Source organism: Pterocles gutturalis, unplaced genomic scaffold (genome assembly GCF_000699245.1).
Source record: "Pterocles gutturalis isolate BGI_N339 unplaced genomic scaffold, ASM69924v1 scaffold50175, whole genome shotgun sequence".
Classification (NCBI taxonomy): domain Eukaryota; kingdom Metazoa; phylum Chordata; class Aves; order Pterocliformes; family Pteroclidae; genus Pterocles; species Pterocles gutturalis.
In genome coordinates, this window is record NW_010142726.1 from 1 (window position 1) to 13,688 (window position 13,688).

At 41.4% G+C, this 13,688-nt stretch overlaps 1 protein-coding gene across 1 annotated transcript; it reads left to right on the forward strand.

The window, feature by feature from the left end:
* Nucleotides 1–1,821: 1,821 nt before the first annotated feature.
* Nucleotides 1,822–11,122, forward strand: RNF8 (ring finger protein 8, E3 ubiquitin protein ligase). The gene is made up of 7 exons (XM_010084466.1): nucleotides 1,822–1,944; nucleotides 3,937–4,677; nucleotides 5,860–5,922; nucleotides 6,743–6,832; nucleotides 7,974–8,081; nucleotides 9,038–9,242; nucleotides 10,854–11,122. The coding sequence occupies exons 1-7, from the start codon at nucleotides 1,876–1,878 to the stop codon at nucleotides 10,988–10,990; spliced, it is 1,413 nt and encodes a 470-aa protein (XP_010082768.1). The 5' UTR covers nucleotides 1,822–1,875; the 3' UTR covers nucleotides 10,991–11,122.
* The last annotated feature ends 2,566 nt before the right edge of the window (nucleotides 11,123–13,688 follow it).

Here is a 13,688-nt window from a genome sequence, read left to right on the forward strand (position 1 = left end):
GGGGCCCGGGCGGGTGGTTTTTAATGGAAAAGCCGCAATGAGGGCGTCGTACTCCTTCCCTCAAACCCAGCAGGGAAGGGCGTGTGGTGAGGCTGGGGCGCTGTGAGGGGATTGTCAGGCGGTTGGGTGGCGTGGGTCCGTGCTCTGCCTTGTTCCTGATGTGTTGCAGAAAGTCCCCCTCTTAGCTTTCAATGCCACGTGACTCTTCCAGCAAATGTGGAGTTTTGTCACTCTCCCATCATGGATTTGAAGCCAGGAGATGCGCAGGTCTGCTCGGTGAAGGACTTGAGTTAATATATCTGCAAAACTTGCAGCCAGGGCTCTATTAACTGTGCAGGGAATCTCATCCAAGGTGTTATTACTCCGATTGCACAGTGCTACAGTCCGTGTCCCAGGCAACAGAGGGACTGACGGCATCCAGGGCTTGCCAGGCGGATAGCTTGAATGGGTGGGCAATTCTCTTGCTTTTGGTTTCCTCACCCCAGAGCCAGACTGTGTCTGGCACATGGAAACCTTGAAACCTGCCTGATACAGGAGTTTCAGTTCATCAGGTGACTGCAAAAATAACTAAGGTTTCTTTGAAGGGTAGAAAAACCAAGAGGAGAAGAAGCAACTCCTTTTTGCAACACACATGCAGCCGTGGTGTGCACAGCAGGGCACTGGGTGGATGTGGAGTTCGGGGGATGCAGTTTTGCACATCTCTACAGAGGTCTCTGAGCATCAGCGGCCGACTCAGCTATGTATTAGAACAGCAGGGCTTCATTTTTATTTTTATGGTGGTAGGTGTGGATTTGCCGTCACTTGCAATGGGCACTCCAGTTTGCAGGATATGGATGTGGGGAAGAGATGCATAGATGCTCAGGGTTTATCACCTGAAAAATAAGGGGCTGAGTCATTGAAGAAGCTTTGCTAGCTTTAAAATAATAGATTCTATGTTTGCACACACTGCTTTCACTGCGGATTTAAACATCGGCACCAAACTGTGCTGCTGAGGCGTGGGGATGCGCTGTAGTCTACTGAAAACTTGTGCAGTGCACAGATGAATAAGAAAAGTGTGTGTGATTGTCTGGTCTTGCAAAGGAGGCAGCGGAGGGAGGGAGAGCAGAGCCACGTTTTAAATGGCAGCTTGCAATTAGATCAGGTTTAATAAGATACTGTGAAACGAGACGATTAAATTACGTCCCTTCTTCCACAAGATGCTGTTAGAGTCTAATCAGATTATTTAGATCACTTTCACTACGGGTTATGAACTGTAGCTAGCTTCTGAGCTGGAAGGTTGATGGTGTGATTTACAAAATTGTCGTGCATAGAAGGCATGGTTACACGTGCATTTTTTTGATGGCAGTTTTCTGGGTTATTTTTTCCTGCATCTTTCCTGTTTACAGACAGCTGAACAGATGTAACTAGTAAAAGAAGAGGGCAAGAACTAATCTTGAGACCCATGAAAAATTGTACTGGTTTGAAGAAATTGGTGTTCAGTTAGGTAATGAATAAGGTGGGACAGGGATGGATTGAGAGCAGCTTTGAGCAGCTTTGCTGGTGAGGAAAATTTCCATGAAAACAAGGCTGTAACCTGTCTTCGAGCAATCAAATTTTCCTCAGTGGGAGAGAAAGAGAATATTTCAAACTTTGTAGTGTTCTATTTTTTTATCTGCTCTTGAATTTAAATGCAAAAAAGCTATCGTATTATCCCAAACTCTTTAGAACTACCTCTAAGATACTAATCTAGATAGATTTCAGCTGTATTTAAATTTAAACAATATAAACTGAATCATGTAATTGCTGATTGCAGTTACTAAACTACTTTATTTTCAGGTAACTGTAGGCCGAGGATTAGACCTCACATACCAGCTGGTGTCAAAAACCTGTCCCTTGATGATCTCTCGCAAGCACTGTGTTTTCCAGCAAAATGCAGAAGGGCAGTGGACTGTCAAGGATAACAAGGTACAGAGATTGATTAAAGACCTTGTGCTCTGAGATTTGCTGAAGAGAATGCCCTGTTTGGGCTCAAATAATGTATGGACTATGATATAATAAGGTATAGGTGTGGTAGAGGTCTGTGGGAATGTGTCTTGCCTGTTTGCACTTCCAGCAGGAAGCTTCAGTCTTTTGTAATTGGGATGCAAACCATATTGCTTCTTGTATGTGGATTTGTCTCTTGGTTTAGCATTTTCCAGACAATTGTTGTCTCGCCAAGGGCACCTTGCAGTTTGTGAACCTGTTTTGTGTTGATTTCTTAAAAAAAAAAAATCGTGTGAATTTTGGCAGTATTCAGAAGGATAATGTTCTTGTACTGCTAATGAGAGGATAAACTGATACTCCTTATTGTAGTGAGACAATTGCTTTAATTGTAATCAACTGCAACAAGGATCTGTTGTTAAAAAAAACCATGCTTCATGCTATGTTCAATTCTGAAAGTCCTCCTCAGCAGATTAGAATAAAGTGCTGACATCAGAGTCCTCAGCTAGGTCTCACTTTGGCTTCAGTAATCTCTTTTTTATATTGTGCTCTCTCCACTTTCTCATTTGGGAAACCTGGAAAATCAGTAACTTGCTTTAAAACAGCACCGGTAGAACAAAAATGTTCAACCCGTCATGCAGATTTGAAGGAAGTTTGGGTCAACAGCAGATTAGTCAGAAATAAATGGAATGGCTGCTATTAAAATTACACTGCTCTTAAAGCTTGGTTGCAGTACCTGTATAAACTTGAGAACTTTACAGTTTTTGCATGACTGAAACCATCTACGGTAGATTAACTATTAACGCTTCGGGTGTGTTATCACTGCTACCATTTCGTCCGGTTGTTTTATTGAATCTCAGAGATATGTCAGTTGTTAATGATTCTGCAGTTTGTCTTGAGCACAGATCAGTTTTGCTGTGTTTTTTTTTTTTGTTTTTTTTTTTTTTTTTTTTTTTTTTTTTGCTGTTTTTCAAAACTATTTATTGAGCTAGTGCCTACTTTAAAAAACTTTTTTCTGCTTTGAACATTATAATAGCATTTTCCTTCTTGTTTGTATTCTCCTGGTATTTATGGAGAACTGTCTCTTTTTTCTTTAAGCAGTGTAAGCTATGCTCCTTTTTCTTTTCTAGCTTCTTCTTGGATTTCAGGTGACATTAATTGTCAAGAATAATTACTGCAATATTCTGTGTTCTTGACAATGATCTGTTGCAGAGTCTTTTCTTTTTGTTGGTTAGTTCTTACTTCCTCCGAAGCTTTTTGGCAGCTTTTTTTGAATTAGAGTTCATAGAATTGTATCATAGAATCACACAGTGGTTTGGGCTGGAAGGGACCTTAAAGATCATCAAGTTCCAACGCCCTGCCATGGGCAGGGACACCTCCCACTAGCCCAGGTTGCTCAAAGCGTTATCCAGCCTGGCCTTGAACCCCTCCAAGGATGGGGCATCCACAGCTTCTCTGGGCAAACTGGGCCACTGCCTCACCACCTGCACAGTGAAAAATTTCTTCCTGATATCTAATCTAAATCTGCCCTCTTTCAGCTTAAAACCGTTACCCCTTGTCCTGTCACTACACCCCCTGATGAAGAGTCCTTCCCCATCTCTCCTGTAGCCCCCTTTCAGCACTGGAAGCTGCTCTAAGGTCTCCCTGGAGCCTTCTCTTCTCCAGGCTGAACAACCCCAACTCTCTCAGCCTGTTCATTCTTTTCCTTCTGCACAAGTGCATATATTAATGTTGTTCTTAGTGCTTGTACACAAAATCTGTAATGCAGGAATAGTGCACAGTAAATAATATAATGCAATAACTGTAATAAATGGGACACTGAGCCAATATGTTGGATATTGCAAGGTTTATTTAAAGAGGTGGCTTGTTCTGATTGCAACACTGAAGAGGTTGGATATGTTTACAGTTGCCAGAAATAATTTGCTGAGGACTCTGTAACTGCTTATCAAATTTTGTTGGTTCTCTGTTCATTTGCAGAGTCTAAATGGAGTCTGGCTTAATAAGCAGCGCCTGGACCCCTCAAAAGTGTATCCTATCGCTGAAGGAGACCGTATCCAGTTGGGAGTGCCTTTGGAAAACAAAGAGACTGCTGAATATGAGTATGAAGTAATTAAAGAAGAATGGGAGAAAATCAGACCCTTTTTAGCCCAAAGGAGTGACCTGGGAAAATATAAGAGTTCAAGAACTAAACGTAAATTTAGTTTGGAGGAATCGGAGACATCTGGATCGGAAGGCCCTTCAAACTCCAGAACCAAAAGAGACAGAATGTCCTTTGACAATGAACATTTGGGTGAATCATGGGGAAGGGTAGAAGAGGCCAAACAGTTAACAGAGAAGATGGATGTCAAGCTGCCTTCTCCTGGACCAAGTGAGGAGGACAGTGGTCCAGTGCACAGTAGCCCTGTGTGCTCTGACAAAGCTGTGCCTGTCCCCCTTAAGGACCAGAAAGGCTCTGGACTTGCACAGTCATGGACTGGCTTGGGAATGCTGAGGAAAACTCTAGTAGATATAATGAAGTTAAAGGTCAAAGTGCAGGAGAAGCAGACAGCCGTTCTGAACATGAAGCAGAAGCGCAGGAAGAGTGCCCAGAAGGAGATCCAGGCAATGGAGGAGGAGCTGCGGGCGTTGCAGGACCAGCTATGCACGGAACAAGAACATCATCAGCAGCAGGTGGAAGAGCTGGAGAGGACCTTCTCTAAAGAGCGGCAGAAGCTAGAGGTATAATGGTGGTAATCTTTTGGCCTGTCTCTTTTCATTTTTATGGAATGCCTACTATAAGACATTGATCCAAAGTAAGATCTTGAACCATATGGTAACAAAAATATAATGTTTCTGTGAATCAATCCTGTTAAAATTGTCATGGAATTATTTCATTTCCAGGCATGTGTACCAAAAGAAATTGCAGAGACAGAAGGGATTGAGCTGCGTGGGGAATTAGGAAAAGGTGCAAAATGATTTTTTTTTTTATAAACAGGTTCATTACAGCAAGGTAGTAAAGCACTTCAGTTAGTAAAAAAAGTGTGTTTTACAATAAAAATGAAAAGCGTCTGCCTGATTTCCTGTAGTTACAGAGAGGCTCAGCTGAAAAGTATTCACCTTAAGTGTGAATTTCTCTCTGGTATATGGCTGAATATGCCCAGTTCGCATGGGAAATCCGTTCCCTTTCCAAGCAAGTGAATTGTTGTGTGCCTTAATCCCTGGAGGGAGGGAAACTTCTTGATTTCGTACTTTCAAAAAAACCCTTTTTTGCTGTCTGCAAGAGTCTTCAAACCATATGTGTATGTTGATAAGTAGCTCTTTTAGATAACAAACTGAAGTCTTTCTATTTGAGTTTGCTCAAAAACTGGTTACAGGAAGTAAGAATTCATCTTAGAGTCAGTTTCATAATGTATCAATTACTTCCTTTAAAGTCTCCTGCTAATGGCAAGATACCTGTATCACAAGGACAGGAATCAGGAGTTGTGTGCTTAGGCACAGGGGGAAGTTCAGCTGGAGCTGTAGGAATGTCTGACCACTTTGAATGTGCTCGAAGATAGGGTTGCAGCTTTTTCTCATGCTGAAGTTGTTGCTGACCTCCTTGCTGCTAGGAACCTGCCGGTGGCTTTACAGCTAGAATAACCTGGAGGTGTTCCAAGTATGTAACTGGAAACGGTGTATCCATTTTAACTCTTGACAGTAAACGAGGGCTCTAATTTCTGTTGTACACATGTAACACTAGAGGGACATCTCAGGGTTTCCGGAAAACCAGTGTTGTTTCTTGAAGCACGTCCTCTAAAGAGAGTGTGCAAAGTAGTAATTTTCTGTCTCTTGCTTTCTTCAAGTGTCTTTTTTTTTTTTTTTCCCTCTAACAGTTTTCTTCCAGCAAAAAAGTCTTATGGTTTGTTTCTTTTTTTTCCTCAGGGAGTAAAGTGGCAACATGGGGAAGAGAATCTGAAGGAGCAGCTGGCCCAGGTCCTGCAAGAGGCAAGTAGTTATGGGTCCAGATTTCATCTAACAGTGTATCTTGGATATTTAAGTATTTCTTAGTGCTGTGGCCTCTTAGTGGAAGACTAAGACTTTGCCTCAGGTGCAGATTGGATGAGCTTCATGTACAGACCAAATTTATGTCAGGAAGTGGCAGGTATCCTTTTATGGGAGTTGCTGTTTTCCAGCAAATATTGTGAGAACATGCATTCAGATTGAAAGCAGTAAGTAGCTGCAATGATTTTTATTTGAATTGGGTCCTTGGACTGGTGGGCTTTTCTGTGAAGTCTGTCTGCTAGGTATCTGTTTTGGGGAAGTTGTTTTGGCAATTTTAACCAGATGAAAAAAAAGTCACTCTTTGTTAGGAATGTTTTTGGAAGAGATTGCCACACATTTAGGTTTCCTAGGCTTTTTTTCAAAAGGCCTTTCCTTTTGGAAAGCTAATCTGAAAACAGCTTCAGGTAACCCTTCATACAGTGACAGGTTTTTGTGATTCTTATGTGTCAGATACGCCTTGATACTCAGATATCTCACATGCACTCAAAATGGTGACCGTAAAACCTAACTGAAATGAAGGAGGAACCTGGGAGAGGGAATAAGAAGTGCCATGACACTGGGAAGCTCATGAATAAATGGCACGACATTCCAATTTTAAGTTAAGGCTAAATTGCCTTAGCACTCCAATTTATATAGACGTCTTGCCCTTTTAGGAGGAGATTAGGAGGAATGAGTATGCTGAACCTCATGATTATATCCATGTATATGTAATAGGATAGCTGATAATGGCACTTTTATAATTTCTGGCTTGCTATTGTTACAGCATCATGCTTTGATGGAAGAACTGCGCCGTAGTAAAAAAGATTTTGAGGAGATAATTCAAGCCAAGAATAGAGAACTGGAAGAAACCAAGGTAAAGAATAACTGAATTCTCAATTTTATTCATAAGTGAAACATAATATGCTGCAGCAGAGGAAGAGGTTTGTTTAACATTTGTTTTTGACTGTACTTTGCCTCCTGTAGTGAAAAACTCCTGTATTTTGAGGTGGCAGCTGACTCTAGTTTCCAGGACTTGGGGGGGGGTACACCTTGCCCTGTTCATAAAGTAGTGTTGAACAGTCATTGCTAGATATTTCTTAATCATAAAGAAAGCCCAAAGCACCTGAACGGTGTGTAAGGCAGAAGTGGGCCCATTCTATCCTTTCTTTAAAAAAAAAAGTGTGTTTGAAAAGTCAGGTGCTTCGTTTTCAGTTAGAGTGCATTCAGGTAAAACTGCAGTGTGTTCCAGCTGTCCTACAACCGAGTGTAGGACTGAAGCAACATGGAAGTTGAATAATGAGTGAGATAAGCCACACTTCTTCCTGCCCTTGACACATGGTGATGAGTGGAAAATAATTGAGGAGATCCTTTCCTGTGTCTTACTCTTGGAAATTATCACATTATCCAGCTCTGGCTGGTTTGCTTTATGGCTGTTTTATGTTGTCTTTGCAACTCTGTTGCTGTTTCAAGTATAGCTTCAATTGGAAGAATTTCTCTATTATTTTTACAAGATAGAACAGGTATGTCAGAGCTTAATTTAACTCCAAACAAAAAAAAATACTGGGCAGTTAAATGTGGGTAAATGTTTTAAGTTCTTATGCTTCCTTTTTTTTTTTTTTTTTAAATATTTGAGGTATTTTGTCTCTTGAGCATTTTTATCTTTGCATCAGACATAGAAAGAATTGTTTTGTTGGTTTGAGCCCAGCTCATGCCAGGAAGAGGTTGAAAGAGATCTTGAAAAGATGGATCCAGCTGGTAGTTTCTTTAGGCTGAAGGGAATTTGGTAAAGGCTGCTGTTCTTGCTTGTAAGTTCTCTGCAGTGGGTGGGAATATTCTCAGTACTGCCGTGACTACAAAGAGGAGAGAGGTTATAGATTGTGATATGTAATACTTGACCTGTGGAGACTTGCCATTCTGCTTCTACTCCCTTCCCCTGCACATGCCCATCCTGCCAATATTCTATCGAGTAAAACCTTGTTCTTTGTTGATATGTGGACATACTATTTTTCCCCTAGGAGGAGAAGGAAAAGGTGAGGGCCCAAAAAGAAGAGGTGTTGAATCAGATGAATGAAGTGTTGGAGAATGAGTTGCAGTGCACAATCTGTTCTGAGCACTTCATCGAGGTATGTTTCAACTGGTATGGGTTTGCCAGTGAAGAACAGACTTTTCCCTAGTTTTGTTAAAGCAATAGTCAAGCTTATTTCTTTACTTCACTCATTTACCAGTCCCAACAGACCCACAGTGAGTCATGGGTAAGGTTTGGTCCAGAAACCCATTCTGTCTGCCCTAAATATTCTTCTGGGCAGCAAGTTCAGCTGTAGTGTCTCTACCTGCACAGAGGTGAGCAGTAAATTCTGAGATGCATATAGGCTTGCAGCAGTTTTGGGTGGTTTTGAACTGGTGCTCTGAGCTGCTGCTGAGAGCCTGCTTGGGAAAGAATCATTTTGCAGTGGACCTTGCTTTAAGTTGACTAGAGTTGGACTGCTTCGGGTTTAGATATAGGAAGAGGTTAGTAAGAGAAGGGTGGTGTAGTGTTCAGTCAAGTCCTGAACCGTTTATTTTGTTCAGATAAACTCTTTCTTTGAGAAATTGGCTTGCTTTAATTTGATTCTAGAAGTGATAGGCTGTGCCTGAAATGTAGACTGTTATTTCTGTTTGTGTTTTGCTAGAACTTTCATTGTATTAATTTCTGCTACAGGAAACCTGGTGAGTTAGCCTTGTTATAATGACTTAAGAGGTAGCTGAAATTTTAATTTCTGCTTTCTCAGCAATTTAAGATGCAATTCTGTAGTATCTGAGTTTTTCCATAATTTATCCTTTTCAAATTGTGGAAACTTAGAATTAATTCTTTTTGTCTGTGTTTCCAACTTGCTGTGTCCATTAACCAACTTGTAAAACTTCTCTGTCCTCTAGTACAGGAGAGTTATTTTATGTGTAACCCTTACAAAGGCTAAACAAGAGGGCTCTGGGATTCCCTCCCATATAGAAAGTGTTTATCTACTGTTTTTCTGACTTTTTTTTTCTTGACAATGCTTCTGTGAGCATGCACTGATAAGTATCCTTCCCTCAAATTCCACAGGCGGTCACTCTGAACTGTGCGCACAGCTTCTGCTCCTACTGTATCAATGAATGGACGAAACGTAAAGTGGAGTGTCCTATCTGCAGGCAGGAGATCAAATCCAAGACACGCTCTCTGGTGCTGGATAACTGCATTGACAGGATGGTAGAAAAACTGGATGTGGAAATGAAAGAGCATCGCCTGAGCCTTATCAGAGAGCGGAAAGGTGAGAGGTGGGTGGATGTGGCATGATGAGTACAATCTCTCATTCCATCTATTTTGTACAACTTTCTTTGGCACCTATATACCAAGGAGATGCTATATACCAGCAGAAGCACTAGAAAATTAATTTTAAGATACCTTGTGTATCTGGCTTTACTGCACAGTAACATAAAATCAATAAAAAGTTTGAAAAAAATACTTTAGTATGAATTCTGCAGTTGAGCAGGACAGCTTAACCATGCTAAAGGTTACACTGGTTCAAAGAGATCACTAAATAAAGGCAAAAGTATATAGGATGGGCCTTGAAAAATTTACCAGGCACTTTTTGATTAAACTACTGGCTACATCATTGCAAAAACTCAGCAGAGCAGTGCCTGATGAGAAACTCAATTCTCTTCTGTGCTAGATTTGTGTAGGAAATCTCTGAAGGGAATGTTGGTGTCTCATGGAAGTGTATGGCTGAACTGGCAGTTGCTCTGCTGTGTTAATTTTTGTGGAATTAAAGCCACCATGGTTTAAATGCATAATCTCTGCCTAATGGTAGCTAAAAGACTGTGATGGAGATGGCTTTAAGTAAAACTCCAGTGTGGGGTATTCCTATTCTGCTTCACTCTTCCAGATTTTTTTTCTTGAGAATTTGACACTGGTATCTAGGTGCTGAAATGCAGACATTTTTTCTGCTATCCCTTAATAAATTTCTATTGCTGTGTTCCCTTAAGTAATTGGCTTGTTTTCCTCTTCATAGGGGTGAGTGCATGATCCTTCATTCTGCAATGTGTCAAGCCTATTACCTAATGAACGATGGTTTTGAAACATTTCAGATTCTTCACAGGGACACAGAATGACATTGCTAAGCAGTGTTAGGTGGTAATTTCAGGTCTGAACTATTTAACTAACTCATAGCCTACCTTGATATGTGATAGATGCTCTAATTATACAAATAACTATTAGTGGGAAATCCTTTAGCTTCACCATGACACACTTCAGGAGGAAGGCTTAATTGTTTCTGTGCAGTCTTATTCAGTGATGGAAACATTTTGATTGAGAATATTAATGTTTAAATAGACACATGGCTTCCTAAGGAGAGACCAGCTGGAAGAGAAATAATGATGCAAGTGGTGCTTGCGAAGCTCAGTCAGAGCTTCCCATGAAGCCTTTCCAAGAGTCTTAGTAGAATGGGCACCAGTGGGACAGCTTGGTCTCCAAAATGTATGGAGGTTTGGATGAGGCTCTAGGTGTCCTGAACAAGCATTTCTTGTTTTTGAGGGCTCCTTACCACATTTTGTTCCTTCTCTCTTTCTTACCTGGCACTGTACTAGTTAGCCACTTCCATTGCCAACTGTGTGCCAGTGAAGGGATGGAGAATGTCTCCTCCTCATCTGTGCTGTCTTAACAGGAAAAGACATACAGGAAACTTAAGAAAACAAACAAACTTCCTTTGGTCTTCTAATGCTGAAAATTGAAAAGAAAAAGGCCTATGCCCTGCAGCTTGAAAGACCTGTTGCAAACTGAGAGGGAGAGGCTGTAGGGTTCTGAGAGAACTAGTTAAATGTAGCAGTGTTTCTGGGTACAGTGGTCACTGCTAACTCTTGTTATCTGTGTGTTTTGAATGCAGAGAAACAGCATGTGTTGGTGAAACCAGCCACAGACAATGACAGCAGCGTCATTTCTTCCATCTACCCCATCTTGTCAATGAGCAGGTGTGACTGTGAGGAGGATTCTTACCACAATGAAAGCTACCACATGATCTAAAATAAACACTGTTACTGCAGGCTCCTTTGCCTGTATGTTGCCCAGAAGCAACCCAGTGGTGTACGTTTGACTACTGCTGGCTGAGTGAACTGGCCATCTGGAAGGGGAGACTCTGTGAAGAGGCTGGAGCTGAGAACTAGCAGCATTTGGAAGAAACACTTTATTTTTTAAATGAATATACAGAAGCTTGATCTCTAAACCAAAATTGTGATTGTGAGAGAACAAACTGCCCTTATGCTGGATGGTTGACATACAAAACCTAGGCGTCCATGATTGCTTGTGACCTACTCGGTGTAATGTCATAGTTTGTATCCATCACTGCCCTTTCCCTAGTGAATGACACGTTTAAATGTGTATGTCATCTTCTCTTATTTCAGGCAGCAGAGGGAATGGCCCAAGCTATTTGAGAACTTGGCCATCCCTGCTAGCAGGAGAGGTATATCAGGAAAAAGTGCCAACATGGGTTTTCCTCTTGAATTTAATACGGCAGCCGGAGTCACCCCAGGTCTCTGTCAGGAAAGGTAACAAAGAGGGGGTTATGCACCCCGTCAGCCTTCAGCGCTTAAATGCGTTGTGAGATGAGCTGCCAGCCATCCATTTCATCTGTTGACGTTACTCATTTTCTGTTAGTTAGGGATGGAGAAGATTATATCTTCCAGATTTCTTAGCTAGTGTTCTTTTCATACAGTATCTCTGGTTTGTTCCCTCTTCAGGCTTTTGCATAAAGGGACTTAGAATTGGGAAGCAGCGCATCCAGAAGTTATTAGCAATGACTTCAGAAACACATACAGATCTTGTCAGCAGCAGAGAGAAATCTCCGCCTCTCCGCAAGTGCTGCTGTATGAATTTGTGAAATGTCCTGTTGGCAGGGTAGGAAAGCAGCATCTGTAGGCAACCACAAGGTACAGAAGGAAGCATTTAGTTTTATTGTTTACAAAAGATTGCTGTTGAGCCATGGGTCGTACTGCCCTCACAGCACATCAGTCATCCCTAAGAGGCTGAGCAAGTCTTGCCTCATCCTATCACGATTTTGTCGATGAAGTTCCATTTTCAGTGGCACATGCTTTTGACTTAGCTGTTGCATGGAAAGGACTGTTTTACACTGTGAGAAGAGGATGGGGGAAGCCCTTCTCATCTGTAATATTTCTTTGGCCATTTGTATGTACTTTCTTGTTTCTATGTTTATTTTGTTTAAGAAGGAAAATATAAATCTGTTTCTGCATTAGTCTTCCTTGGTGCAACCACTGAGATGAATGTCTCTTAGTTGTCTTAATTTTTTTTTTTTTGAGAAGACACAGACTATCTCATTTTAATGACTTTGCTTCATGTTTGATTGCTCTAAGCAGTGTGACTTATTTTAAAGTTATTTGAAAGACTTGGGTATTCAGGAATTGATATAAGACAACCCAACTCTTCAAACCTGTGGCTACCCTAACGATAATTTAGTACATACAGTCGTACCTCTTGTATCTTTTTCCACTAAAGAAAGATCCCATTTAAAAAGGTGCATGAATGATGGTGTTGTCCGAAGGAAGTTGTGTGTTCTGACAGATTTGATTGGCAGGACCTAAACAGGGGAGGTAGGTCTGATTTGTGGGCCAGGCAACTTTCTCAAAATCTTAGTGTAACATTTATCTTGTGAAGGAGCCGTTACATCTTGAGTTTTCCTCTTTCCCCTTTAATGGTCATTTTCTGTATGGGCTCTTGGAAGTTTCTTTTGTGACTGTATCCTCTCTAGGATGTCCGAGAGAAGAGAGTTCCTCAAAACTCTTGTGAAATAGCCTGACATGGGAACAGGCATTTCTAATGGAGTAGGAGGAAAATACTCCGTTCTCCAGGACTGCACATTCTTCTGCTGTGTATCTCTTCCATGTTGCTGTGCTTTCTTTGCTCGTTTAATTTTGCTAAATGTATTTATTTTGTTATATTGGTGTCTATGCGTATTGCAGAGAAGGATAATGTTTTTCCTAGCGACTGAGTAGTTCTTTGGTGTGCTGAATTTGTCATCTTGTCACTAGAATTTGAAGAATGTAAGTGGTATACCACACCTTTTCCACTGTTACCAGTAGGTACATAGCGTGTAAAGGTCCAGGGGGAGAGGCTAGTAACACTGTTCACTTACAAAAGCATTTCTCTGACAAAAGCAGACCTCTCCTCCCAGTTCCTCAGTAAAACTATGATCAGATACAGAGCTGCTGACTAGACATACAGTGTTCCAACTATTGAGCTTCTGGAAAAGATGCCCAACAGTTCTAATACTCCTTTGGTCTAATGTCTGGGTCCTTTCTCCTTTTTGTACATCTGAATGTCCGCTTGGAGCTGTCATGCCCTGACCCGTTATCTGTCCTGGCGTGGCCTCGACACCCAGGGTTTTGGTTACAACTCTGAGCTCCTCACCGTTGATGCACATTCAAGACTCGCTGCTTTCTGTGGGGAGATAGCTGTGATGAAGTGTGACAGCCAAACACTTTCACAGCAATATACTGCTGATCAGCAGCAGCAGGCGGAGCTGGGAAGGAGCTTCTCCTCCTCCCCATCATTTCAGTGGATTTTTTTTTTTTTCCAAAACTATGCTTTGGCAAGTCCCTGTTCTGCTCCCTGCTCCTATTCTTCCCTCCTCACACTCCCTTTCCCTGTAACTCCACCTATTTAGATACATAGCCTCCAGCAATTAGGTAATAATAAATTGCTACTAATT